The following is a 26,437-nucleotide window of genomic DNA, read 5'->3' on the forward strand; positions in this document are numbered from 1 at the left end:
TTGATGAAACTATAATCTGGGCATTTTATTCTCTTTGTAAACTCACCCCAAAGTCAGAATAGCAGAAAAGGAGATAAAGAAAACTTTACTCAAGCAATTATTTACATTATCCTGCAAACAATGGCACAGTTAAATAATTTCCTTAGCTTCCAGGAAGTCATTTGTATCATGCATGAATGAATTCAATAATGAAGATGAAAAGGTGTCATTCAGTTATCAAACTCATGCCCTAGACAAGATATTTTTATTCTTTGCTTTTCTCTCTATATATCTGAATGATAAAAGGAAAAATCATAAATGATAAAAGGAGTTCAGTTGATCCTTTTCTGTCATGGATTAATTGCAGTGATCAAAACATTAGCTATGCTAGTATCCACTGATAATACGTACTTTATTTATTATGAATTTGGTAGGATGGTAAATTCAGTTTTATAGCCCAGTGGTTTGAGAAGCATGGCTTTAAATTGTTCTTGAACTCTGTGATGGCCCATCTGTGTAAATAATCTCATCAGCCTCTTATGTGAGCCCATCCTTGAAGAGTTCCTCATATGGATGCCTAATGAAAAAATATACTATGCTCTTGTCCTTGTCAGTGGTGTCAGAACATATGAGATGTTCGGCATAACTGCTAAATAAAGCTTCTGCTATAAGAGGAGGCCCGGCAACATTTTGTCTGGATGAGTAAGCAACATCCTGGGTTTCACAGAGAAAAGACAATCCTGAGTCCAAATGAAGGACACAGTTATTTATGGTCATATCTAGTGAATTTTGTTCATGTGGAAATTATGCCTAAAAGTTCAGAGAACTGACCTCCAAGTCTCCAGTCTTCTGGACTGGAGAATATCTTTAATTTTCTTTAGAAGTATCTTTTAACACCTGTCCCCAAAGATGTATTTATACCACTCAAGGCAAAACTTATCCTAAGATATATTTGAATCTAGGGTTTCTGAATTAGACTAACAAGCTAGGCATGCTTATATAAAATACCCTGTGAACATAGTCATTGCCCCAATTTACTTCATTTTAAAGTCTTTTGGAAAAATACCACTTGACATGCTTTAGAAAAAGCAAGTTTTGAAAATCTGAATCCCTTTTTAAAATAAAAATAATATAACTTTGCCCTTAGGTATGTGTATTAAGTTGAAAAGTATTATATTCTTAGGTCAGACATAGTTATTTTTATTATAGCCCTAAGGTGATTGCAGCCATGAAATTAAAAGACGCTTACTCCTTGGAAGGAAAGTTATGACCAACCTAGACAGCATATTAAAAAGCAGAGACATTACTTTACCAACAAAGGTCCATCTAGTCAAGGCTATGGTTTTTCCAGTGGTCATATATGCATGTGAGAGTTGAACTGTGAAGAAACCTGAGCACCGAAGAATTGATGTTTTTGAACTGTGGTGTTGGAGAAGACTCTTGAGAGTCCCTTGGACTGCAAGGAGATCCAAGCATTCCATCCTAAAGGAAATCAGTCCTTGGTGTTCATTGGAAGGACTGATGCTGAAGCTGAAACTCCAATACTTTGGCCACCTCATGTGAAGAGTTGACTCATTGGAAAAGACCCTGATGCTGGGAAATATTGAGGGCAGGAGGAGAAGGGGATGACAGAGGATGAGATGGCTGGATGGCATCACCGACTCCACGGGCATGAGTTTGAATAAACTCTGGGAGTTGGTGATGGACAGGGAGGCCTGGCATGCTGCGATTCATGAGGTTGCAAAGAGTCAGACACGATAGCGACCGAACTGAGCTGAACTGAAGGTTACTTATTTCCAAAAATATCAACTCTTTCAAATCTGCAAATGGTACAATGTAGTGAAACCCTTAAATATCAAAATGAAAAGATTCTGTCTAGTATATTTTGAGATTATATTATTGAAAGTTAGGCTTGAATTCATTTGCCTTTACTATGTATAATCATATAGAATCTTAATACACTAGGCTTCTTCTGTTTCTTATTAACGTTCCTCTGTGTGTGTGTGTGTGTGTGTGTAGTTGGCAACTTTTAGGCTATTGTCTTCTTCCCTAAAGGATTGCCAGTGACCTATGGTGGAGAAGGATATTTAGAGCAATACTTGTTTTAGTAGGCGGCTGGGTTAGATGGATACATAAATGAATGAATCAAAGAATGTTCCGGTTTGATGATGCACTAAACAAGTGTCCGTACACAGCTGCCTGATTGTGGCCGATTTTTCTAGAGAATATCCATGTACTTTATGGTAGATTAATGCTTAAATCCTAAATACAAAAAGAATATTCAGTTTATTCAAGCTACCTTTTGAAGGACAATGTACATATTCCTCTGATGGCTAATACCAAATAGTCATTCTTTCATGGCTAAGACATGTCTTCTTTCAGCCATTTCTTTCTTTCAAGTGTTTGCTGTTTAACTCCCAGTGGACCTAAAAATAAACCAATTACATCTACTTTGTGTGAAACTTTCCTATATTTGAAAATTATTATTACGTGTTTGACTGACTTTTTTTCCAGGAAAAAACCTTGACATCTACTTTTAAAAATTTTTTATCCTATACCTGGATTTTCTATGATGTTCCTCTGACATTTTTACCTGTAGCCTTTTTTTTTTCCCTCCAGCACAGTTATTTCAAATCATGTTCAATATAACAGGTTTCTTCCCTGCATTATATTTTACATCTCATTCTTGTGCTCACTCTGAACAGCCCTTCCAGACACTCAGGATACAAAGGGTCATACATTTTACTGTTGTGCTTCCACTGGGTTGATTTGTTTATACTTTTTTTCATACAGCATTGCTAAAATCCTCTTTTTTCTAGCAATTCAGACAAGTAGCCCTTGCTTGCTTTTTGTCAGCTATTGGTAGACAACTTAGAAATATTATTCAATATCTCAAGACTCCAGCTTCTTTTGACTTGGTTATTAAGCTTCTAATTGATATTTTATGTTGCCTGGATGATTGTACTTTGTAAACATTCTGTTGATGACAGGTAATAGTTCAAAATTATTATTTAAAAATATGCAGAGACATTTTTCCATTATGATAACATCACTTCTTTATAACCTGCAAATAGATTTTTGCAACATGAAGATTATACAATAGTGCCTGTCTCCGGGCGCTCAGGGCTGGTGCACTGGGATGACCCAGAGGGATGGGATGGGGAGTGAGGTTGGAAGGGGGTTCAGGATGGGGACACATGTACCCCCATGGCTGATTCATATCAATGTATGGCAAACCCACTAAGTATTGTAAAGTAATTGGCCTCCAATTAAAATAAATAAATTAATTTAAAAATAATTAGAGCTAATAGAGTTACTCTGAGAAACCTAAAAAAAAAAGGTGCCTGTCTTCTACCAAGGTTTGTTCTGCTCGGAATGTCACTTTCAGCTGGGCTACACTTGAGTGCAGCATTAGTACAGTGTCTGCACATGGGCATCTGAGATTTGGAAGCCTGTCTCTTCATGACTTTAAAAACAAAAAAATATTTTTTATAACTAAAAGTTATAATTTATTGGCTGAATGAATGAGATTATTTAAGAAAAAGTATTAAGAAATATTGAGGATACTAGGGTAAATAAAGGGAATCTTGAGTTTGGGAATCCCCCCAAAAAGTCCATGTAAATGAATGAAAAAAAATCTCTATTTAGTTTTATACAATCATTTTCTTCCTGGCATCTCCACCTGGGATAGACTTTGTCTCAAATAAGATTGCTATCATACTTATTTACTGTTTTTTTTTTAAATTGCTTTCTGCCAATATTCCATACATTGATGCATTTTTACTTAGTCATCTTATTAAATAGGCATGTATAGTGGGTCAGACAGTAAAGAATCTTCTTGAAGTGCAGGAGACCTGGGTTCAATCCCTGGGTTGGCAAGGTCCCTTAGGGAAGGGAATAATAGCCCACTCCTGGAAAATTCCATGAACAGAGGAGCCTGGCAGGCTACAGTCCATGGGGTCTCAAAGATTCGGACACAGCTGAGCAGCTAACACACACATATACATTGAATGCATAACCATGCAGACAGATGCTTGATTTTGTGGCTCATGGACGCTCCCTTGCTGACTTGAAATTAGTGTGGCAAATAATTGTAGTATGCACATTCTCAAAATAGGACAGACTGTGCTCTGTGTCAACACAGATATAAAAATAGGTATAAAAAACAAGAGCGCCAGGAGAATTATAGGAACAATCTTATAATGGATTTTTTGAGTTGTGACAGATTTTTTTTAAAAAGTGGCATTAAATTTAATAGAAGACTTAAGTCATACTTGTTAAGATGATTTTGGGCAATTGGGGCGTTTTTCACACATGAGGAACTTGTTCAAAGGCAAGGAAAATGAGAAGTACAGTGATACCAGAGACACAGTCCTTTACATGGTCTCTCAAAAGGCAATGCAGGTCACAGTCTGTGGGGAGGGATTATAAAGGAGACAGAGGCAGATGTAAGAAAACACTATTCTCTTAAGAGTCACACGCCCATTCATTTTTTTCCTTCTGTCAGTAAGTCAAATAAAAATATTAAAGAACTGATGTATACTGTATATATTTTATACACTTCATTATTATATACATCGATATGCATAACAAAAATAAAATTTAGAAAATAAAAATTGGAAAGAAGAATGAATTTAGCCTGATCACTAAATATATGTTGTGCATATAAACTTGTTTACTGATAGCTGTCAAATATGTAAATATTTGGCATTTTGATCATTAGATGGCAAAACAAATGTTTAAATTACTCAGAAAATATGCAATTTAGTAATTTATTAGAGGTTAGTGTTGTTCTCTAGTCTTCAGACAAAATGTCCATCTGGGACTAAAGTTCCATCACACTGATAAATACTGCTGTTTGTATGTTGTGCTCAGTTGTTTTGTCGTGTCCGACTCTTTGTGACCCCACGGTCTGTAGCCCACCAGGCTCCTCTGTCCATGGTATTCTCCAGGCAAGAATACTGGAAGGGTTGCCATTTCCTCCTCTGGGAGGTTTTCCTGGCCCAGGGATCAAACCCACGTCTCCTGCATCTCCTGCGTTGGCAGGCAGATTCTTTACCACTGAGCGACCTGGGAAGCCCCGCTGTTCATGTTTACTTAAGTTGTTAGAATCATATTTACTTAAGTTGTTAGAATCATATTTACTTAAGTTGTTAGAATTCAACTTAATGCAGCAGTGCCTCTTTAATAAGTACCATGTCGTCTTTCATATTAGACAGAATTTGGGGAAGTATTTTATATTCAAAACATATCAGAAACCTAATTTGTAATGATTCTGTGAAGTATTTAATTTGTGACATTTGCTAGCATGGTATTATGCAAGTGTCTCTCGAAGGTCTTATTAAAGGTCTTAAAGGTAGCATGTTTGGCATGCCTTATTCACTAGCATTAATTCATGTTGCATTTTTCTTAATAAGCTAAATTTCATATGGGTTTCCAGCTGTGATAGTTTAACTCCGACAAGGAATAATTGTTCTACAATAAGTGACAAGGGTACCGTTTGTTGGCTGATATTCAGGAAAGCCTGTTTTTCTTAAATTCTAAGATGAATTTGAGATTAAAGAGTACTTAGATTCCTACAAACAAACAGTGTTTCCTGAATTCTTAAAAATGCTTAAATTCTTAAAAATTAAATTAGTTTAACTCATTCAAAACTGTTGGTGGTTTGGGACATTTCAGCCTTACATTTGTTCAGAAATAAAAAGAAACATAAATTTATTTATCACTCACTCTTTATCATTGCCTGCTAATACTTTTATCCTTCAATGGAGATTACAATACATTCATTAATAATTTGATTTTTAAGAGAAAATTATTATTTATAAGATCTTATTTAAAGTATATTCTAAATGTCTGCCTAATTGATTTAAACTTATTTCATTTTATTTCTATCAGATAAGTTTCTTTTAAAAAATGGCAGCACCAAAATATTCTTAGAAAACTCTACAGATACATCATGGAACAAGGGGATTTCCACTAATAAGGTGATTAAGTCAAAGAGGGATATGGCATCTGTTGATTCTGCATTTATTTCACAGAGAAATAGCAGTGTTCTCCCACTTTCAAACCTGTATGTACATCTCACCTGTTGAAGCCCTTGCTCTTTGTTACTGCAGATAGACGACGTGCTTCTGTCTAGGCCAATGCGCCTACTATGTTCTGGGTTTCATCCTCTCTTGCCTTCCTGGGGAGATTATGTAAGCAGAGCTGTCTCTTCTTTACTGAATCATCAGATTTTCCTTCTCTACTTACTGCCTTTATCTGCATAGAATGTTTTATTTTGTTCTTAATAAACGCCTTTTGACTGACGTCCCCCAGACTGTTTCCTTATATCTTTGTATTCTTTTAGTGCAAAACCCCATTTCCTCTTTCCCTTTTCTCTTAAAACCACTCTAATTACTTCTTCATTCTTGCCATTTGACCAGGTCTTTCTAGTCAGATCAAATATAAACTCCACATTGCAAAATCCGATTAGTCTTCAATTTACTTGACTTGCTTTCTAAAGCACATCTTATGGCAATGAGCATTCTCCCCTTGAAAACTTTCTTTATTTCCTAGAGGCCATGTTATTTTTTTGTCTGTTTATTAGTTACTCACTCACTGGTCATTTCTTTCTCATCTTTTTTAATGAACTCAATCACCTTTCTTAACTTCTAAATGCTGAAATATCCCAGATCCAGTTCTTCAGATATATTTATATAATAATCTGATATATACAGGTTATTACTTTTTCATCTCCTGGTGGGAGCCTGGGGCTTCCAGACTTCTAACTCCAACTCTTGAATTCTTGGTTTCAGACCTTAACTCCGTGTGTTTTATCTGCTGGAAATGCTCTTCCCCAGTTGTAAACATGGCTTGCTTCGTTGAATTCATGTCTGTTCTCAAACGTAAGTTTATTAGATCAGTCTTCCCTGATTATCTTATGTAAAACTTGAGAGTCCATCTCCCCCAGCACTCTCTTTTTCCTTCCCCCGCTTATTTTGTCTTCATAGCGATTATACTTGGCATGATTATATTAAGCTGTTTCTTTGTTTATTAACTGCCTCTTCTACCTAGAATGTAAATTCCATGACATCTTTATTTGCTTCATTCTCTGCATCATTTTCAGTTCCTACAGCAGTGCCTGGCACAGCAAGCACTCAATGATTGTTTGTTAAATTCACAAAGAAATCAGTCTTTACATTTACCTTAGTGTGACAATTTTTGCCCAAATTGTTGGCACTTAAATTTGTACTCCCTCTGGAAAATTTAAGAGACAGCTTCCTCACATCCTTTATTATTCTTGGTATTATGAAACTCCCAAAGTTTTTGCTTGGTTAATGACTGTGAAATGCTATCTTACTGTTTAATTTGGTTTTATTTATTTATTAGTCAGATTAAAACTCCTTCATGTTTTTATTGCCCTTTGGGCTCCTTACTGTGTAAATTTTATGTGTATATCCTTCGCCCATCTTCTAATGGAAAATTTTTTGTTTTAAAACTTGTTTGCTTACTTATTGATTATTGAGAGGTTTTCTTTGAATTATGAACACTAATCTTTGATTGATAATAGACTTCTACTTTATCTTTTAATTTATGTCTTTTATCATGTAGATGTTTTTAACTCAGATGTAGACTACTTGTCCATTTTCTCTTTTATGCTTCATGACTTTTGTTTTGCTTAAATATCCTTCTTTATTCCAAATTCTTTAAGGTATACTTTGATATGTTTTTTCTGTTTTTAAAGTTCTATATTATATATTGAGGGCTTCCCTTGTGGCTCAGCTGATAAGAATCTGCCTGCAATGTGGGAGATCTGGGTTTGATCCCTGGGTTAGGAAGATCCCCTGGAGAAGGAAAAAAGCTCTCCACTCCAGTATTCTGGCCTGGAGAATTCCATGGACTATATACAAAGAGTCAGACACAACTGAGCGACCTTCACTTTCATTTTATATTAAACTCTTTCATCCATTTGTGTTTGTTTTTGTGTGGGTGTGCAGTGTAATGTCATCATTTTTTAGATAATCCATCTTCCCAGTGCCATTTATTGCATTTCTTGCCCTGCTCCCACTCACGTGTGACACCATTTCTGTCAGCTAGTACAGTTGTCAGCTTTGGTGCATCTGCAGTCCTTTATGCTGACCCTGGTCTGAATGTACATTCCTGCTTCAACACTTCTAAGGCCCAGCTACATACAGATTTTTAGATTTGATATCAGGTATGGTGATTCTCCCTGTCTTCTTCTCTTTCAAAATATTATTGTCAACTCTTTTCCAATCCATATGAATTTTCAGATGAAGACAGTTTCTAGAAAAAATTTTGAAGATTTAATAGGTTAATTTTGGAATAGTTGACATTTTTACAGTGACAATTCTCTTTAGCTTTGTAAAGGAAAACATCTAATTCTTCATTTTTAGGTTCTTATGTCTTTGGATAATTTCTGTAATTTTTTTCCATGAAAACTCTGCACAGCTTTTAATTCTTCCCTGTAATTTTTGGTTTCTGATATTTATTTGTATATTTGCTCTTGAGAATAGTATTCTTTCTAAATTAATTATTTAAGTCAGTGTTTACTGATTTACATCAACTTTCTTGATATTTACATATTGGTTGTGTCAGGCAACTTTGTACACTTTTTTATTGGTTTTATAGATTAGTTCTATAGATTGATTCTCTTGAATTTCTATAAGGACTTTCACATTATCTCTAAATAATATTAATTTATTTCTTCACTTCTATCTTTTTCTCTATAATTGTTATTGATTTATTTATTGTGCTTTTAAATATAAATATTAATAGAGGGTATTTTTATTTCTATCTTTTTTTAATAGGTTTTTTTTTTCTTTTCCATTTATTTTTATTAGTTGGAGGCTAATTACTTTACAGTATTGTAGTGGTTTTTGCCATACATTGACATGAATCAGCCATGAATTTATGTGTATTCCCCATCCTGATCCCCTCTCCCACCTCCCTCTCCACCCCATCCCTCTGGGTCTTCCCAGTGAACCAGGCCCGAGCACTTGTCTCATGCATCCAGCCTGGGCTGGTGATCTGTTTCACCCTTTATAGTATATTTGTTTCAATGCAGTTCTCTCTAAATATCCCACCCTCGCCTTCTCTCACAGAGTCCAAAAGTCTGTTCTGTACATCTGTGTCTCGTTTTCTGTTTTGCATATAGGGTTATGATTACCATCTTTCTAAATTCCATATATATGTGTTAGTATACTGTATTGGTCTTTATCTTTCTGGCTTACTTCACTCTCTATAATGGGCTCCAGTTTCATCCATCTCATTAGAACTGATTCAAATGAATTCTTTTTAATAGCTGAGTAATATTCCATTGTGTATATGTACCACAAATTCCTTATCCATTCATCTGCTGATGGGCATCTAGGTTGCTTCCATGTCCTGGCTATGATAAACAGTGCTGCCATGAGCATGGGGTACACATGTCTCTTTCAGATCTGGTTTCCTCGGTATGTATGCCCAGGAGTGGGGTTGCTGGGTCATATGGCAGTTCTATTTCCAGTTTTTTAAGAAATCTCCACACTGTTCTCCATAGCAGCTGTACTACTTTGCATTCCCACCAACAGTGTAAGAGGGTTCCCTTTTCTCCACACCCTCTCCAGCATTTATTGCTTGTAGACTTTTGGATAGCAGCCATCCTGACTGGCATGTAATGGTACCTCATTGTGGTTTTGATTTGCATTTCTCTGATAATGAGTGATGTTAAGCATCTTTTCATGTGTTTGTTAGCCATCTGTATGTCTTCTTTGGAGAAATGTCTGTTTAGTTCTTTGGCCCATTTTTTGATTGGGTCATTTATTTTTCTGGGATTGAGCTTTATTTCTGTCTTTATGGAGAAGGCTTACTGTTTCAATGCTTAGTATATTTTTGGACAAAGGTGTTTAATATGTTAATGAAGTCCTTTCTCTTTCTAATTTGTTAAGACATACTGTTTTGAATGAATTTTAGTCATAACTAATGTTTTTTATCTTCTCAATGATTTCTTTGTTTTCTAGTTTGTTAATTTATGCTCCTGATATGCTATCCTTTCATGAACATTCACTGAGCTTTCAGTATTGTTATGTTTCATATTTCTTTAGTTGAAAGTTTTCATTTAAACTATTTCTGACACTGTTGAAAGCTTCCTGTTTTCTTGTTCCAGATCTGTAGTCCTCCATTTTGGTTTCCTGATGACTTAAATAGGATCCTCTGCCCATGAGATTTTCCAGGCAAGAATACTGTAGTAGGTTGCCGTTTCCTACTCCACAGGATCTTCCTGATCCAGGGATCAAACCTTCATCTTTTGTGTCTCCTGTATTGAGAAGGCGGATTCTTTACCAATTGTGCCACCTAGGAAGCCCTAAATATGTACCACCATGTTTTAATACTGATGCTGAAGAGTACTAGTAAACCAAAGTCCTCAGTGTAGGATATACGCTGATTTTCACAGTAGTGAAGATTGAATACCTATGTGTTGGACCAAAGCTTATGGTTTGGATTGCTGATCTGAAACTAACAAGTTGTTGGTGGATACTTTTCTTAGCTTGGACCATCTTTCACTGGCAATGAAAAAGTTATGGTATTGACAAATAACAGGTATGCCAGAAATAAGTCTAAATGATCTGACCTACATCTAACTGTGTAAAGAAGAAATGGTCACATGGAACAATTAGTGAGTGATGTAAAATAATTTGAGACATTATGTAGTTTAGACTTAAAGGATTTATAACTGCAGAGCAGAGAAAAGCATTGAAGATGAACATATTTACAGAAGTTTCATATTGTAGTGTGGACTTTGCCTCTGTTTTTGGATGATTTAAAGGGCTTAGAATATAAGATCAGAAAAAAAAATGTCATTGCAGTTGAAGTAAATAGCATGATTAAAGCCTGAAAGTATAAGGAATGTTCATGGGATATGAAATCAGCTTAACCAGAGGCTGATTATTTGGCCATATGGGAAAAAGCATTTATAGGTAATCTATTTATAAAAAGTATTTATAGGTAATCTTTACACAGTTTCACTGTGTATGGCCTTGATTTATTATCATAGGAATTGTTTTTTAAAAGCAAGGGGTTTGGTGGGCAGAGTGCTAACGTAAAAATGATGCTAATGATGATGATTATGACAATAACTACAAACTTCTGTTGAAGCATATTACTTGCCCCAAACTGATCCAAGGACTTCATATGAATGATTTAGGTGAGTCCTCAGAAAATTCTTGAGGTATCATCATCATCAGTCGTCTTTGTTGTTGCTGTTGTTCTGCTCTAATAGTAAATACTTAAACAGCTTCTCTAATATGCCTAAACTCACATCTGGGAAGAGCTGGGACTTTTAGCAGACATTATGCTTCTTCAGAAGTAATTATCAAAATTAGTCTGAGGTAGTCCACAGGATGGACATGTGAAAGTGAGAATGCTTCTGCAGGTTGCCACGGGGAAGCTGTGAAATAATTCAGCTGTGCAGTGATAGCAGCGTGGCCTCAGGAAGTAATCAATCAAAGAGGGCTCCGAGGCTCCAGGCATGAGTGACTGGGGTAGTGGGGCATTAATTCTGCTTTCTGTGTCAAGTTAACTTTCTTTCTCTTTTTGTTTTCTACCCCCTATTCCTCTTCCTCCTCTCTCTCTCTCTCTTCCTTCCTTTCTTTTGAGTAATCAATTTGAGAGTAAGTGATACTGAGGATTAGATATTTTATGAATTTATTTTTCCTTTTCCTCAGGTCCTAGATACAGCTATCATACTCTTGCAAAAAATAAAGGAAAAAACATATTTTTGGAAGATCTCTGGAGGATTTAAGATATGCTTTTACTCCAGACTGAAAACATTCTTCAGTAATAGTAAAATTCTTCAGTAACAAATCATGTCATATCACATAATCTCCACATATCTAGATGTAGTGTAAGGACATCATTTAGAAATTTACACTATAGAGGTAACTTGATTCAGTAGACTAATCTTTCCAGTAATTTAGAAAATAACAAGAAAATCTTGCCTTATAGGTTTCTGTGCTAATCAAAGAATGCAACAACTGAAAAACAAAATGGAAGGAGACAATTTCCAGTAACTACTATGCTTGTCACTTTGAACGAATTACCCATTCCTTTGCCTCAGTCTCTCCCATATGTAGAGTGAATATAATGATATTGCATTCCTTACTTGCTCCTATCCTGAAGTTGAAAAAACACATCTGTAACATGGAATATTGGATTGTAAGGAACTTCTTGAGAGGACTCAGAAGGGAGAGATTTTATCTGGATGTGTGCATTACTTTAAATATTAGAGTATACTCAGTACCAACTTATTGCAATGACTTATCATCCAGCAATTTATACTTGTTTGTACTGCAGCATTTAAAGTTGCCCTATTGGATTAGGTTTTCTGAGAAGAAAAATTATGATGTGTGAGATATTTACTTGGGAGGAGAGCCAAAGGAGGAAGCAAGGGCCCACGCTGCAGGTCACAGCCTGTGCAAGGAGGGAAGGGACAGAGAAGCATTGCTTTGAAAGAGCTGCGAACTGCAGCTCAATTGCAAGAAACATTCATCCAGGACAGTGGGGAGCCTGTGAGCCAGAGTTTTCCCCTGGAGGAGTCCCCGTCTCTCTGGAACGTTCCCAATTTAGCTCCGCAGCCATGCTCAGTCATAGGGCTTGGAATGAGTTGTGAAAAGTGCAGCCTTCACAGGGGCAGAAGAAAAGGGTAACAGAAGGAAATCGAAGCAGTGCATTGTCATAGCTTCCTGATCCGCACACAGCACCCGATACAAATAGCACTCTTTTCAACTTTGCTGGCCGTTTGTTCTTATTGAACCTGCCCCAAACTAACTTTATGTCTCCTAGTTCATCAATATGTTTTATTGTGCTAGCCAGTTTATGTCTTTTATGCCATCTCCCATCTGGGGTATATTGGTCAGCTCCTTCAACTAGGTCTTTTCAATTAGGTTTCCCTTCATCCTCTTCTGGGAATGCTTATTGATTCAAAACTCTGAGTGATTCGAAGAATTTCTCTTCTTTTTCTAAGTTCCTACTATACCCAGTGTTTCTGAAGAGTATCATATAACTATTTTGATTTGGAATCACAGAAAGTCATCCAAATTGGTTAAAATTACTGATTTTAGATGTAGGTATGATTGGGTTTCTGATTCTGGCTTGATTACTTACTACCTGTGTTAATTTGATCATGTTACACACATCCATCACATCTCAATTTTATGACCTGATGCATAAAAATAGTAGCGTTTTCCTTACAATACCATGAATATGGCATATTGTTGTTGTTCAGAAGCCCAGTCATGTCTGACTCTTTGTGATCCCATGGACTGCAGCATGTCAGGCCTCCCTGTCGCTCACCATCCCGGAATTTTCCCCAAGTTCATGTTCATTGCATCAGTGATGCCATCCGGCTGTCTCATTCTCTGATGTTCTCTTCTCCTGTCCTCAATCTTTCCCAGCATCAGGGACTTTTCCAATGAGGCATCTGTTTGCATCAGATGGCCAGAATACTGGAGCTTCAGCATCAGTCCTTCCAGTGAAAATTCAGGGTTGATCTCCCTTAAGACTGGTTTGATTTCCTTGTTATCCAAGGGACTTTCAGGAGTCTTCTCCAGCACCACAGTTAGAAAGCATCTATTCTTTGGCCCTCTTTATGGTCCAGTTCTCACAACCGTACATAACCACTGGGAAGACCATAGCCTTGACTATAGGGACCTTTGTTGGCAGAGTAATGTCTCTGCTTTTTAACACACTGTCTAGGTTTGTCATCACTTTCCTGCCAAGAAGCAATCATCTTCTGATTTCATGGCTTCAGTCATCATCTGCAGTAATTTTTGGAGCCCAAGAAGATGATATCTGTCTCTATTTCCACCACCTTTTCCCTTTTCCTCTTCTATTTGCCATGCAGTAATGGGCATCTGCCATGATCTTAGTTGTTTTTTTTTTTTTTTTATAGTTAGTCTTAAGCTGGCTCTTTCACTATATATAATAGTTGCTTAATGAATGACAGGTACCTTATTAGCGATTTGAACTAGAACTTATGACTTTTCTATACATTCCCACATTTTTTCACTCCCTCTTGTCTTCTCACTGGAGTTACTTCAAACCTAGTTCTACTCTTTCCAATCATATATTCTTGGGACCACATCTCCTACATGACTGGGAAGTGACAGGCCATGGATCATTCAGTATTATTAAGAACCTGCAATGTGTCAGAAACTGTTTTTTTGCGATGAATCTGTAGTGGTGAATCAGACAGACTAAGCCTCCACCTGGATGAAACTGAGTCTGTTTCCTCCACTGCAGTGTCTCATCCTTCAAAATGTTTAATTTATTTTTACTTCCCTCATCTGTTGTAGGCTTGTCTCAGTGGAAGCTTGTTCTCCTTCTTTTCTGAGACTAATCTAACTTTTCTTACTTAGCTATACTAGAATTTTGCTCCAGCATTCATCCTTTCACCTACTGTCTCCAGTATCTATCTCTCCTAGATTGTCTTTTTCTATGCGTAAAAACTCCTCCCATATTTTTAAAAATAAAAGCACAAACAAGTCTCACGTGAACTTGCTTATTGCTTTCTCTCCTCTTCCTCTTTATCCATTGTTCTGCAATATGGCTTTTATGTGGAGTCTATTTAAATAGCAATCTGTAACTGTGGCCTACTTTGGCCTTCTTGTAGCTATATTTTTTTCTTTTAAAACTGAAGCACTTATTCATCAAACAAGTTTTCTATGACACTACCTATACCCAGTTATTTTTCTGTTTTTTATCACGGTGTTTCATCCTTAAGTCTTCATTTCGTTTTTGTTTTTTTTTTTTTCCCACTGATTTTCTCAGATATTTATTGAGTTCCTATTCTAGGCACTCAAGTGCAGGTCATACAGAATCTGTAAATGCTGTTTTAGAGTTTTGCCAAGAGAACACACTGATCATAGCAAACACCCTCTTCCAACAACACAAGAAAAGACTCTACATGTGGAAATCACTAGATGGTCCATACTGAAATCAGATTGATTATATTCTTTGTAGGCAAAGATGGAGAAGCTCTATACAGTCAGCAAAAAAACAAAACAAACAAACAAAAAAAACTGGGATCTGACACAGTCAGCAAAAACAAGACCAGGAGCTGACTGTGGCTCAGATCATGAACTCCTTACTACAAAATTCAGACTTAAATTGAAAAAAGTAGGGAAAACCACTAGACCATTCAGGTATGATCTAAATCAAATCCCTTATGATTGTACAGTGGAAGTGACAAATAGATTCAAGGGATTAGGCCTGACAGATAGACTACATGAAGAACTATGGATGAAGGTTCATGACATTGTACAGGAGGCAGTGATCAAGAGCATCCCCGCCCCCCCCCCCCCCCAATGCAAAAAGGCTAAATGGCTGCTGAGGAGGCCTTACAAATAGCTGACAAAAGAAGAGAAGTAAAAGAAAAGGATAAAAGGAAAGATATACCCATCTGAATGCAGAGTTCCAAAGAATAGTAAGGAGAGATAAGAAAGCCTTCCTCGGTGATCAGTGCAAAGAAATAGAGGAAAACAACAGAATGGGAAAGACAAGAGATCTCTGCAAGAAAATCAGAGATACCAAGGGAACATTTCATGCAAAGATGGGCACAATAAATGACAAAAATGGTATGGACCTAACAGAAGCAGAAGATATTAGGAAGAGGTGACAAGAATACACAGAAGAACTGTACAATAAAGATCTTCATGATCCTGATAATCATGATGGTGTGATCACATACCTAGAGCCAGGCATCCTGGAATGTGAAGTCAAGTGGGCCTTAGGAAGCATCACTATGAACAAAGCTACTGGATGTGATGGTATTCCAGTTGAGCTAATTCAAATCCTGAATGATGATGCTGTGAAAGTGCTGCACTTTCAATATGCCAGCAAATTTGGAAAACTCAGCAGTGGCCACAGGACTGGAAAAGGTCAGCTTTCATTCCAATCCCAATGAAAGGCAATGCCAAATAATATTCAAACTACCATATAATTGCACTCATCTCACATGCTAGCAAAATAATGCTCAAAATTCTCTAAGCCAGGCTTCAACAGTACATGAACTGTGAACTTCCAGATGTTCAAGCTGGATTTGGAAAAGGCAGAGGATCCAGAGATTAAATTGCTAACATCTGTTGGATCATTGAAAAAGCAAGAGAGTTCCAGAAAAACATCTACTTCTGCTTTATTGACTATGTCAAAGCCTTTGGCTTTGTGGATCACTACAAACTGTGGAAAATTCTTAAAAGTGATGGGAATACTGACCATCTTACCAGCCTCCTGAGAAATTTGTATGCAAGTCAAGAAGCAATAGTTAGAAATGGACATGGAACAACAGACTGCTTCCAAATTTGGAAAGGGGTACGTCAAGGCTGTATATTGTCACCCTGCTTATTTAACTTACATGCAAAATACATCATGCAAAATGTTGGGCTGGATGAAGCACAGGCTGGAATCAAGATTGCTGGGAGAAATATCAATAACCTCAGATATGCAGGTGACACCACCCCTATGGCAGAAAGCGAAGGGGGACTAAGGAGCTTCTTGATGAAAGTGAAAGAGGGGAGTGAAAAAGTTGACTTAAAACTCAACATTCAGAAACCGAAGATAATGGCCTCTGGTCCCATCACTTCATGGCAAATAGATGGGGAGACAGTGGAAACAGTGAGAGATTTTATATTTGGGGGCTCCAAAATCACTGCAGATGGTGACTGCAGCCATGAAATTAAAAGATACTTGCTCCTTGGAAGAAAAGCTATGACCAACTTAGACAGCATATTAAAAAGCAGAGACATTACTTTGCCAATAAAGGTCCATCTAGTCAAAGCTATGGTTTTTCCAGTGGTCATGTATGGATGTGGGAGTTGGACTATAAAGAAAGCTGAGCACTGAAGAATTGATGCTTTTGAACTGTGGTGCTGAAGAAAACTCTTGAGAGTCCCTTGGACAGCAAGGAGATCCCACCAGTACATCCTAAAGGAAATCAATCCTAAATATTCATTGGAAGGACTGATGCTGAAGCTGAAACTCCAATACTTTGGATCAGTACTGGTTGAAAGAACTGACTCATTGGAAAAGACCCTGATACTAGGAAAGATTGAAGACAGGAGGAGAAGGGGACAACAGAGGATGAGATGGTTGGATGGCATCATGGACTCAATGGACATGGGTTTTTGGACATAAGCTCTGGGAGTTGGTGATGGACAGGGAGGCCTGGCCATGGGGTGTTGCAGTTCATGGGGTCACAGAGTCAGACACTACTGAATGACTGAACTGAACTGAACTGACCTCCTTCACTAAAACTTCAGCACATATCTGTTGGTCATCTCATTCCCTACAAATGCTTGTTTATATCCTCAATCATAAGCTTTCACTTAATTTCATTCCTATGGTCACATTTTCCTTCCGTTTCTCTGTGTCCCTACATGATCCTCAAAATGCCACCTGTTTCAAATGACTTTGACCATATTCATCTAATACTTTATTTTAAATGTCCCATGTCTGCTAATATCATCTTGATCATCTGAAAGATGATTTAAGGCTTTAAGATTAAAGTGAGTTTTGTTTTATTCTTCAAGCCAGTGTTTTTGCTTCTGATCATTTTACTTCCTCCGTGAAGTATTTTAGATGAGTTTTGGCTTTTAAAACCATCTTTCCGAAAACCCTTCCCAATCCTCTTTTTTATTGTTGTCCAGTCACTAAGTTATGTCCAGCACTTTGTGGCCCCATGGACTGTAGCTCACCAGGCTCCTGTGTCCACTCTCTTCCAGAGTTTGTGCAAATCCATGCCCACTGAGTCAGTGATGCTATCTAACTATCTCATCCTTTGCCTCCCCCTTCTCCTTTTGCCTTCATTTTCCAAGCATCAGGGTCTTTTCCAATGAGTTGGCTCTTTGCACCAGGTAGCCAAAGCATTAGAGCTTCAGCTTCAACATCACTTGTTCCAATGAACATTCAAGAATGATTTCCTTTATAATAGACTGGTTTGATCTCCTTCCAGTTCAAGGGACTCTCAAGCATCCTCTCAGCACCATAATTTGAAAGCATCAATTCTTTGGTGCCCAGCCCTCTTTATGGTCCAATGCTCATATTTGTACATGACTACTGGAAAAACCATAGCTTTGACTAGATGGACCTTTGCCAGAAAAGCAAAGTCTCTGCTTTTTAATATGTTGTCATCTTTATAGGTTTGTCATAGCTTTCCTTCCAAGGAGCAAGCATCTTTAAATTTCATGACTGCAGTCACCACGTGCAATGATTTTAGAGCCCACGAAAATAAAATCTATAACTGCTTCCACTTTCCCCCCTTCTATTTGCCCTATCCTCTAACAAAGTTCAAATGTATTAGTCCTGGTATTCAATTTTTCTAACAACTGCTTCAATTTTATATTCCATTGGATCTCTGTCAGTTAATTGTAAGCCCTTTTTCTTTCAGTATTAGCTTCCCCACTTGTGCTTTTCACTTTTGCACCTGCATGATATCACACAAAGGTTGTTCCACCCATACCTTGAACACTTGTTTACTTTTGCTCATGGAATCCTATCTGTCCTTCAAAGCCCAACAGAAGCGACCCTTCTTTAGATCCTCTTTACCCTTCATCTCTTCAGATAAAATCCAGTTCAGTCACTCAGTCATGTCCGACTCTTTGAGACCCCATGAATTGCAGCACGCCAGGCCTCCCTGTCCATCACCAACTCTCGGAGTTTACCCAAACCCATGTCCGTTGAGTCGGTGATGCCATCCAACCATCTTATCCTCTGTTGTCCCCTTCTCCTCCTGGCCTCAATCTTTCCCAGCATCAGGGTCTTTACAAATGAGTCAGCTTTTTGCATCAGGTGGCCAAAGTATTGGAGTTTCAGCTTCAGCATCAGTCCTTCCAATGAACACCCAGGACTGATCTCCTTTAGGATGAACTGGTTGGATCTCCTTGCAGTCCAAAGGACTCTCAAGAGTCTTCTCCAACACCACAGTTCAAAAGCACCTCCCCCTATTCTGAAGCATAGTAAGGTATTTTATTTCTTTTGTCTTTCATCTTATATTATGTTGTATCTTTGCTTGAGTTTAGAGACTTGTATCATTACTATTTATGCTTCATAGGATTCTGAAAGTGTGAAAGTGTTAGTTGCTAAGTCACGTCCAACTCTTTGTGACCCCATGGACTGTAGCCCGCCAGTCCATGGGATTCTTTAGGCAAGAATACTAGAGTGGGTTGCTATTTCCTTCTCCAGGGCATCTTCCCAACCCAGGGATTGATGCATTGCATCAACAGGTCTCCTGAATTGCAGGCAGATTCTTTGTTTTTTTTTTAGTTTTTAAAACTTTATTAAAAAATTTTTTTAAGTTTTTATTTTATATTATCTACAAAGTCAAAGTTTTTCCCTTAACTTAAAAGTTGAACCACTGCAGATAGTGATTACTTCATCAAACTTGATTTATAAATAATAATCCATCACTTTGACGGTAAGAATTTACTGAACCTTTGTCAATTAAAAGGATGTTCCAAGTCTTGATTTTTTTTTTTTTTTTAAGCAGTAATAGCAGCAAGAATCACTCTTGTTACTTCTTTTGCTAGCTGATGCATTCATGACTTTCAAGGGTCATTAAAAAATAAATAACTTCCAGTTTCAGCAAGCAGAGCTGGGGTACTTGTGGGACTAGGAAACAGCATATGGAATATGGAACAGCCCACTAATGCCTCCTAAATGCCTCCACTCGGTCCAGATATCCTCCACGGCAAGTGAACTGTTAGCATTCCTATTGGATGTTACAAGAAATCAACATATATATTTTTTCAAAACAAAATAATGAAATTCTAGTTTTCTGTGCTTCCAGTTGGTAGAAGCAGTAGAAGGGAGGAGGGAACTTGGCCTTCGGCTCCTCCAGCGCAGGCTCACCACCGCCGATGGTGGTGGGTTTGTACCGAGGTGCGTGGGCCGTGTCGGGTGGCTGGGTGCAGGCAGGCGGAACTCGAGGAGGGGGAACGGTGGAGGCGGTCTGCTGCGCTGCTGGGAAACTGTTGTGTGGAGACTGCGGACTGCAGGCGGGGGTCATGGAAGGTGGGGTTGGCGCGAGCGTGGTAAATGGCAGACTGCAGGCAGATTCTTTACCATTTGAGCCACCAGCAAAACTGTATAGGATTCTCAGCGTACAGTTTTCCTCAATAAGCATATGTTAAAGAAATAAATTAGTTGAGAAGATCGTCCCCTCTTTAACAGAAAGTGACGTCACTCAGTCGTGTCTGACTCTTTGCTACAGCCTACCAGGCTTCTCCATCCATGGGATTCCTTCTCCAGAGGACTTTCCCCACCCAGGGATTGAGCCTGGGTCTCCTGATTGCAGGCTGTTTCTTTACCATCTGAGCTACCAGGGAAGCTCTTCAAAAGTGATTACTTATCACTGAAGCACACCAATAAGATAAATAAGCTAAAGTAATAAACTGTCTCTCCTGCCTGAGTAGTCTTCTAGAAGGCAAAGTAATTGCTATCTGTGCAACTAACTTCTCTTTCTCTCTCATCCAGTTATTGTGGTGAGGAAGCACCTTTCTCAGCCAGGCAGATGGAACAGGGGCACCAAGGCATACACACTCCTTCCTCTGGAGATGTTTACCGTCATTGACACTGGCATGCACGCAAATGCTTGCATGTAAATAAAGGAAATTTTAGCTTGGAACTTATATGAGAAAGATACTACAAATAGAAAAATCACTAAATGAGTAATAGGTTTATAAGCATACTTTTGTAGAATTTTCTTTGTGAAAGTGTTAGTTGCTCAGTTGTATCTGTCTCTTTGTGACCCCGTGGACTGTAGCCCATTTCTGTCCATGGAGTTCTTCAGGCAAGAGTACTGGAGTGGGTAGCCATTCTCTTCTCCAGAGGACCTTCCCCACCCATGGATAGAACCTGCATCTCCGGCACTGCAGACAGATTCTTCATTGTCACCAGGGAAGCCCAGAATATTCTTTATAAAACCTTAAAAAAAAATCACTTACTAGTTTCTACCCTATCATCTCCCTGAAATTTAGTATAGCAAATATAGTGATGTTTTCTTGATTAAATCTCAGAATTATAGAAATATTGTAGAAATAGTATGTTTATTTCCCATAAAATCTACTTAGGCTGTGTAACATCCAGTTTCTTTGATTGGGGCTGGAATTTTGAATTGCAAGTAAGTATAAATTATAATATTGCAAATTATATTGGTGAAAAAATATTTTAAAGACCCAGTGAAAAGGGATTTATTATTTTCTTTTTGAACAAGGATTTACAGTGAGGTTTGCCTGCATTAAGAAGTGTAATCTTTGTTGTAACCCATATAGTAGGTGCTCAGTATATGTTGGCTGCATGATGGCAGTTGAAGAACCCATCTGCCTATGAGTTCTATGAAATAGTGATTTTTAAATTGAGTTTTGGAAAGAGAAGTCTAGTTAAATATAGAAGAATGCATGCATGCTACTTTGGAAAACTTAAAATATTCAAATTGGCAGACAAACATATTTTTGAAAAGTTAATTAAAGTATACCATATAATCATAAGAGAGAGTCCCATAGTATATAACTTTAAAATATGAAATATATTCCTAGGTTTTCTTTCCTGTTAGTACTCTGCTCCAGCTCAACCCAGACAGGAAAACAGGTACATTCTTTATGATTAGAAAGGACTCTTTTGTCATTAGCCCATGCCAGATTGATAGTTTTTATAGCCTGACAAGAGACCAAATCTTCATTACCTAGAGGGAAACACTTAAATCATCCAAAGATGGCTGTTCCATCCTGAGAAAGGTTTTCCGATGACTGCTCGGGATTCTGTCTTACTCCCAGGTGGCAAGGGTTAGTTTTTCTGCAGAACTGACAATGTCCACCTTGGGGTGGGTAGATTAGATTGGAAATGTATAGGAGGGGAGCTTGTCAAGGAAATTCAAGGAGCAGAATTGATACGTTCTAAAGGGAATTCTAACCTGGTCCCCAGACTGAATCATAGATGCTTACACTTTGTGGATTTATACAACTGTGCAGAAGATACAGAGTAAGAAGCAGAAGAAAGAGCACAGAGCAGAAGCTGTCGAAGGAAAATATACCAGGAGAGGCATACAACTCTACGGCTTGTCCAGGGAGTCCATCATCTGTTGAGTTGTGAATAAAATGCCAATTTGGAGAGCAACTCTGATGATGACTGAATTTTTTGGAGACATTTCTCTAATGCTGATTCGTAGAGCCTGAGTTCTCTACTGCATTAAAATTCTGGAATTACAGGGAGCAGTTCTGGTAACAATGGAAATTCATTCTTGTGTCTCTATACTCGTTGTTGCCACCCAGCCCCAGGCTGGATGAGTCTATACGAGGTTCTTATGATTCTTTTATAAAAAAAGAGATACCTGGTAAGAAATTAGCTTGATGGGTATGAATTTAAAGTGAGTATAAAGTTAGAAATGTAGTTATAAAGGGATTTATTTCCCTTAAAACCAGGCTATCTTTTTTTTTAAGATTTTTAAAAGTTTGTTTATTTTTAATTGAAGGATAATTGCCTTACAGAATTGTGTTGTTACCTATCATTTATTTTTAAACTTTTGCTGCTTTTAATTCACTGCTTCATAGTTAAAACAGTTTGGTGCAGATTGAAATATCTTCTTGAAGGCTTATTTATATTTTGCATACAGATTTGTGATAATCTAGGCTTAACCATTGATTCTTGAAATTTTTCATAGTGATTACCTGTCAGCCTTTTCACACTGATATTGTTCTACAGTGTAAGAAGCGTTAGTGTTAGTCGCTCAGTCGTGCCCGACTCTTTGTGACCCCGTGGACGGCAGCCCACCAGCCTACTCTGTCCATGAGATTTTCCAGGCAGGGATACTGGAGTGGGTTGTTATTTCCTTCTCCAGGGGATCTTCTCGACCCAGGGATCAAACCTGGGTCTCCTACACTGCAGGCAGATTCTTTACCTGCTGAGCTATAAGGGAAGCCCCTTACAATGTAATAACCATTTTCAAAATGAGATAGACTCTTACATTAGTATTTTCTTCTATTACTCTAAATATTTATCAGCCTCATTATTGTTCTACTTGTATATGGATTTATAGAAGACTCTCAAAGGAAGAAAACACAGGAAATAAATATAATTACCTTGATATAATACTAGCTAACACTTCTATCATGGTTACTAATTTTTAAACCCAGTTTGAATTGCCTTACATTCGATAATGTATTTAAATTTCAGAAAACCATATAAATTGGGACTATTATTGCCTGTACTTTTCAAGTGAGAAAAGTGAGGAACTGAGGGTTAAATAGTTTAGCTGAGTAAACATGGAGAGTAATGCCAGAACCAGAATTTGAATCCAAGTAATCTGATTCCCTGGAACTTCCTACTCTTCACTTCTATAACTAAATGATTCTTGATTGAGCCAGAGATAGAGTATGTAGCTATGTTACTTCAAAGCTATATTTCAATAGGATTATTTATAACATTGATGTACCTCCTTTACTAGATTATGAACCTGTGAGTACAAGAACATTGTTTTATTAACTTTGTCATCTATGGTGCTCAGTAAAATTTCTAGTATTCCTGAATTACAACTTATTATTGCTCTGAGATATTTTATCCAAGAGACTTCTACTTCAAAATCATCAGTTTTAGATCCACAAAACTTTTAGATTGAACAAAAAATGCAATTGTAACCTATAAGTGAAGTATTGCATTCATAATTCTCTTATTTCTTAACTATTTTTAAGAATAAAATAGCATGAATGAAGACTATTTTTGACTGATATAGAATAATTTTAGAATCACGTTACTTGGTTGAAAGTTTTTCCTTTTCTTTTTTAAAATTACTCTTTCTTACAGGGTGCTGCTTTAATTAGAATGCTGGCTAATTTTATGGGCCATTCAGTATTTCAAAAGGGTTTGCAAGTAAGTAAAATGTTTTCTATTTTTTTTTTTTTTACATTTTTCCTTATTCTTGTGTTTATTTTAAAGATATTTCACAGCTTGGGAAATTGCTTATACAAAATTGCTGAATTTTATGGGAAACTATAAGGTAAGTAAGGTAAGCAGTGCCTTATCATATGAAAAATGAAAATGATAGATAAGACTCTGTACTAACCCACAAAACTTGAAAGGTTACATCATTTAGAATCTCTTTAATATGCATTTTAAGATTGAAGTAATTTTCAAATATAGCAGATCCTAAATAGTCTATATACGATTTCACAAAAGTCTATTTCCGTTTTCTTCCATTTAAAAGTTTATATAAAATGAAAGCAAATTATGTTAGCCTTTTTGGAATTATGCACTGTTTGAGAAATTCTTAACACTTTTCCAGATATGTGCCTTTTATGTTGTTCGCTGTTTTAATGTTGATATACAGAGATTGTTATTTTTTCCAAATATATTAAAGTGTTTTTTTTAAATTAGGAAATACAGTACTTTAAATAAAGAAGGAAAAAAAGAAACAGTTTTATTATAATACATTTACAGTATGAAACATGGAATCTAGGAGTAGACTCCTAGAAAAGGAAGATTCTTAAATTCTCAAAAGCAAACACAAATATGGAAAAATAGAATTTTTATTCCATTGAATCTGTTGGAGTAAATCATGTTCCTAGCAGCTGTGATTGATGAATTATTTATGATGCATTCTGCTACTTAGAAGTGTCCTTTAAAGTAAATTGATGTTCACCTGAAATACAATTATGCTAAGACAGAGAGAGCAATCAATCTTATCTTTCTCAGTAAGCTTTTCATTTTGAAATTTAAATAAACTACATATGGGATCAGGTCATGTTTTAGTAGTCTAATTCTATCTTTACCCAAAATAAACTAAACAATAAAATACAAAACAAGAGTTAAATATGTTATGACAAAGCTCTAAATACTTAACACAAGAGAAAAAATATATATATAAATTCCTTGAAGAATAATTTTCCTTAGAAAATATTTTTACCAAATTGTTCCAGCTGGGGTTGGAATTATTTTAATCAGCTCTTTCCATTAGGGCCACCTTTGGAATTGCTGAGTTCTGTTGACTCTGTTTGCTAAGTGCTAAATTCTCTATTCTGATCACATAGTTATAGGAAAATCTTTTTTTTTCCTCTGTGAGTGACCTCCATGAATATCAACTATCTGGAGAAATGTCCTTCCTTATCCCCACTCCTTTGTTTTCCCACTGAAGTTGTAGCATGACCATACAGTTCCAGAAAATAGCTAAGCTTTCCTAAGAGCTCCACAAATTGAATTTAATTTCCTGGTAGCAAGTTGATGTGAAATTACTTTCTGTATACAATTTTTATTTAATTTTTTCCTTCTCATTTGTGTGTTTAGATTTGCTTGGAAGATTGAATAACTATACTTATGTTATCTGGGAAGGATTTTTTTTTCAATGTTTTTCCTTTACTTATGGTACTTTCTGTGGTGTGCAAAATAGATCAACTTTTAATACACCCTCTTCTGCTGACCCGGTCGGTTCAGGTTTGTCTGTAACGGACTCTACCCTCCAACTCCCATGATATTAAACTTTCATTTGAAGTCTGTATTAATGTGTGCCGTTATGCGCTGGTACTTGATTTGGTTAATTCTCAACTCAGGGACTCTGTGTTTGTCAACATTGCATTTCGTTTGCCTGTGACATCTCATTGATCAGATAGATCTTTATCCTTCAGTACTTTCCTTGCCGCTTTATTTATACTCATCACTCAAACTGATTTAGTGTATCATCAGCAGTTTGGATTAGTTTACAGTAGATTCCTGTGTCTAGGTGATAAATTATCGTCTCTTGTGCATGAAGATGCATGGGATATGGCTTGAAAATGACCTCCTGAACAGACACTTCATGTCATAGTGCTGAGTGGTCACAGAGTTGATATTAATATATTTCCCATCCACAAGCCTCTGGGGAATCTTGGTTTACATGTTGCTGAAAGAGCTAATCTAGACTGTCAGTGCTTATCTCTGCTGGAAAATCTATTAATTGTTTTTATATTAACAATGGCTATTTCTATGTTGACAAGTGGAAGTTTATATTTGCACATAGACCCAGGGTTAGATTTACAAATGTAGGCATCCTAAATTGCAAATAGTATTTTTTTCATATATTCTCCCCCTATCCCACCATCCCTCTATTTCTTTCTTCTTCCCTCCCTCCATATTTCCTTTCTTTCTTTCTTTTTTATTTTTTGTTTTGTTTTAGTACTTGGACCTTAGCCCTGGTGTTCTGCACCTGAACAATATTATAATGGTGGTTTCTTCTGAAACTTGGTTTCTCTTGAATCTTTTAGTCCTTGTGATCCATCTTAAGCTCTTTTGGGAGCAAGGAAAATGTATTTTATAAATACATTCACAAATAAATAAAACAATATATTTATACAATATAAATTTAAAATATAATAAAAACACATAATAACATATTATATTAATAAAGTACAAATGTAGTTATATAATAAATAGAATAAAAATAATATAAAGGTAGCTGAGTTAACAT

At 36.8% G+C, this 26,437-nt stretch overlaps 1 protein-coding gene across 3 annotated transcripts in view; it reads left to right on the forward strand.

The window, feature by feature from the left end:
* TRHDE (thyrotropin releasing hormone degrading enzyme) overlaps positions 1–26,437 on the forward strand; it is a 409,604-nt gene that overhangs the window by 268,925 nt on the left and 114,242 nt on the right. For 2 of the 3 annotated variants that reach the window (XM_070454203.1, XM_070454205.1), the window contains one exon: positions 23,806–23,871. The exons of the other annotated variant lie outside the window; for it this stretch is intronic. In XM_070454203.1, coding sequence (XP_070310304.1) covers positions 23,806–23,871 — 66 coding nt within the window. The remainder of the gene's footprint in view (positions 1–23,805; positions 23,872–26,437) is intronic. 3 annotated transcript variants of the gene reach the window in all.

The sequence above is a fragment of the Odocoileus virginianus genome, chromosome 24 (genome assembly GCF_023699985.2).
Source record: "Odocoileus virginianus isolate 20LAN1187 ecotype Illinois chromosome 24, Ovbor_1.2, whole genome shotgun sequence".
Taxonomy (NCBI): Eukaryota; Metazoa; Chordata; class Mammalia; order Artiodactyla; family Cervidae; genus Odocoileus; species Odocoileus virginianus.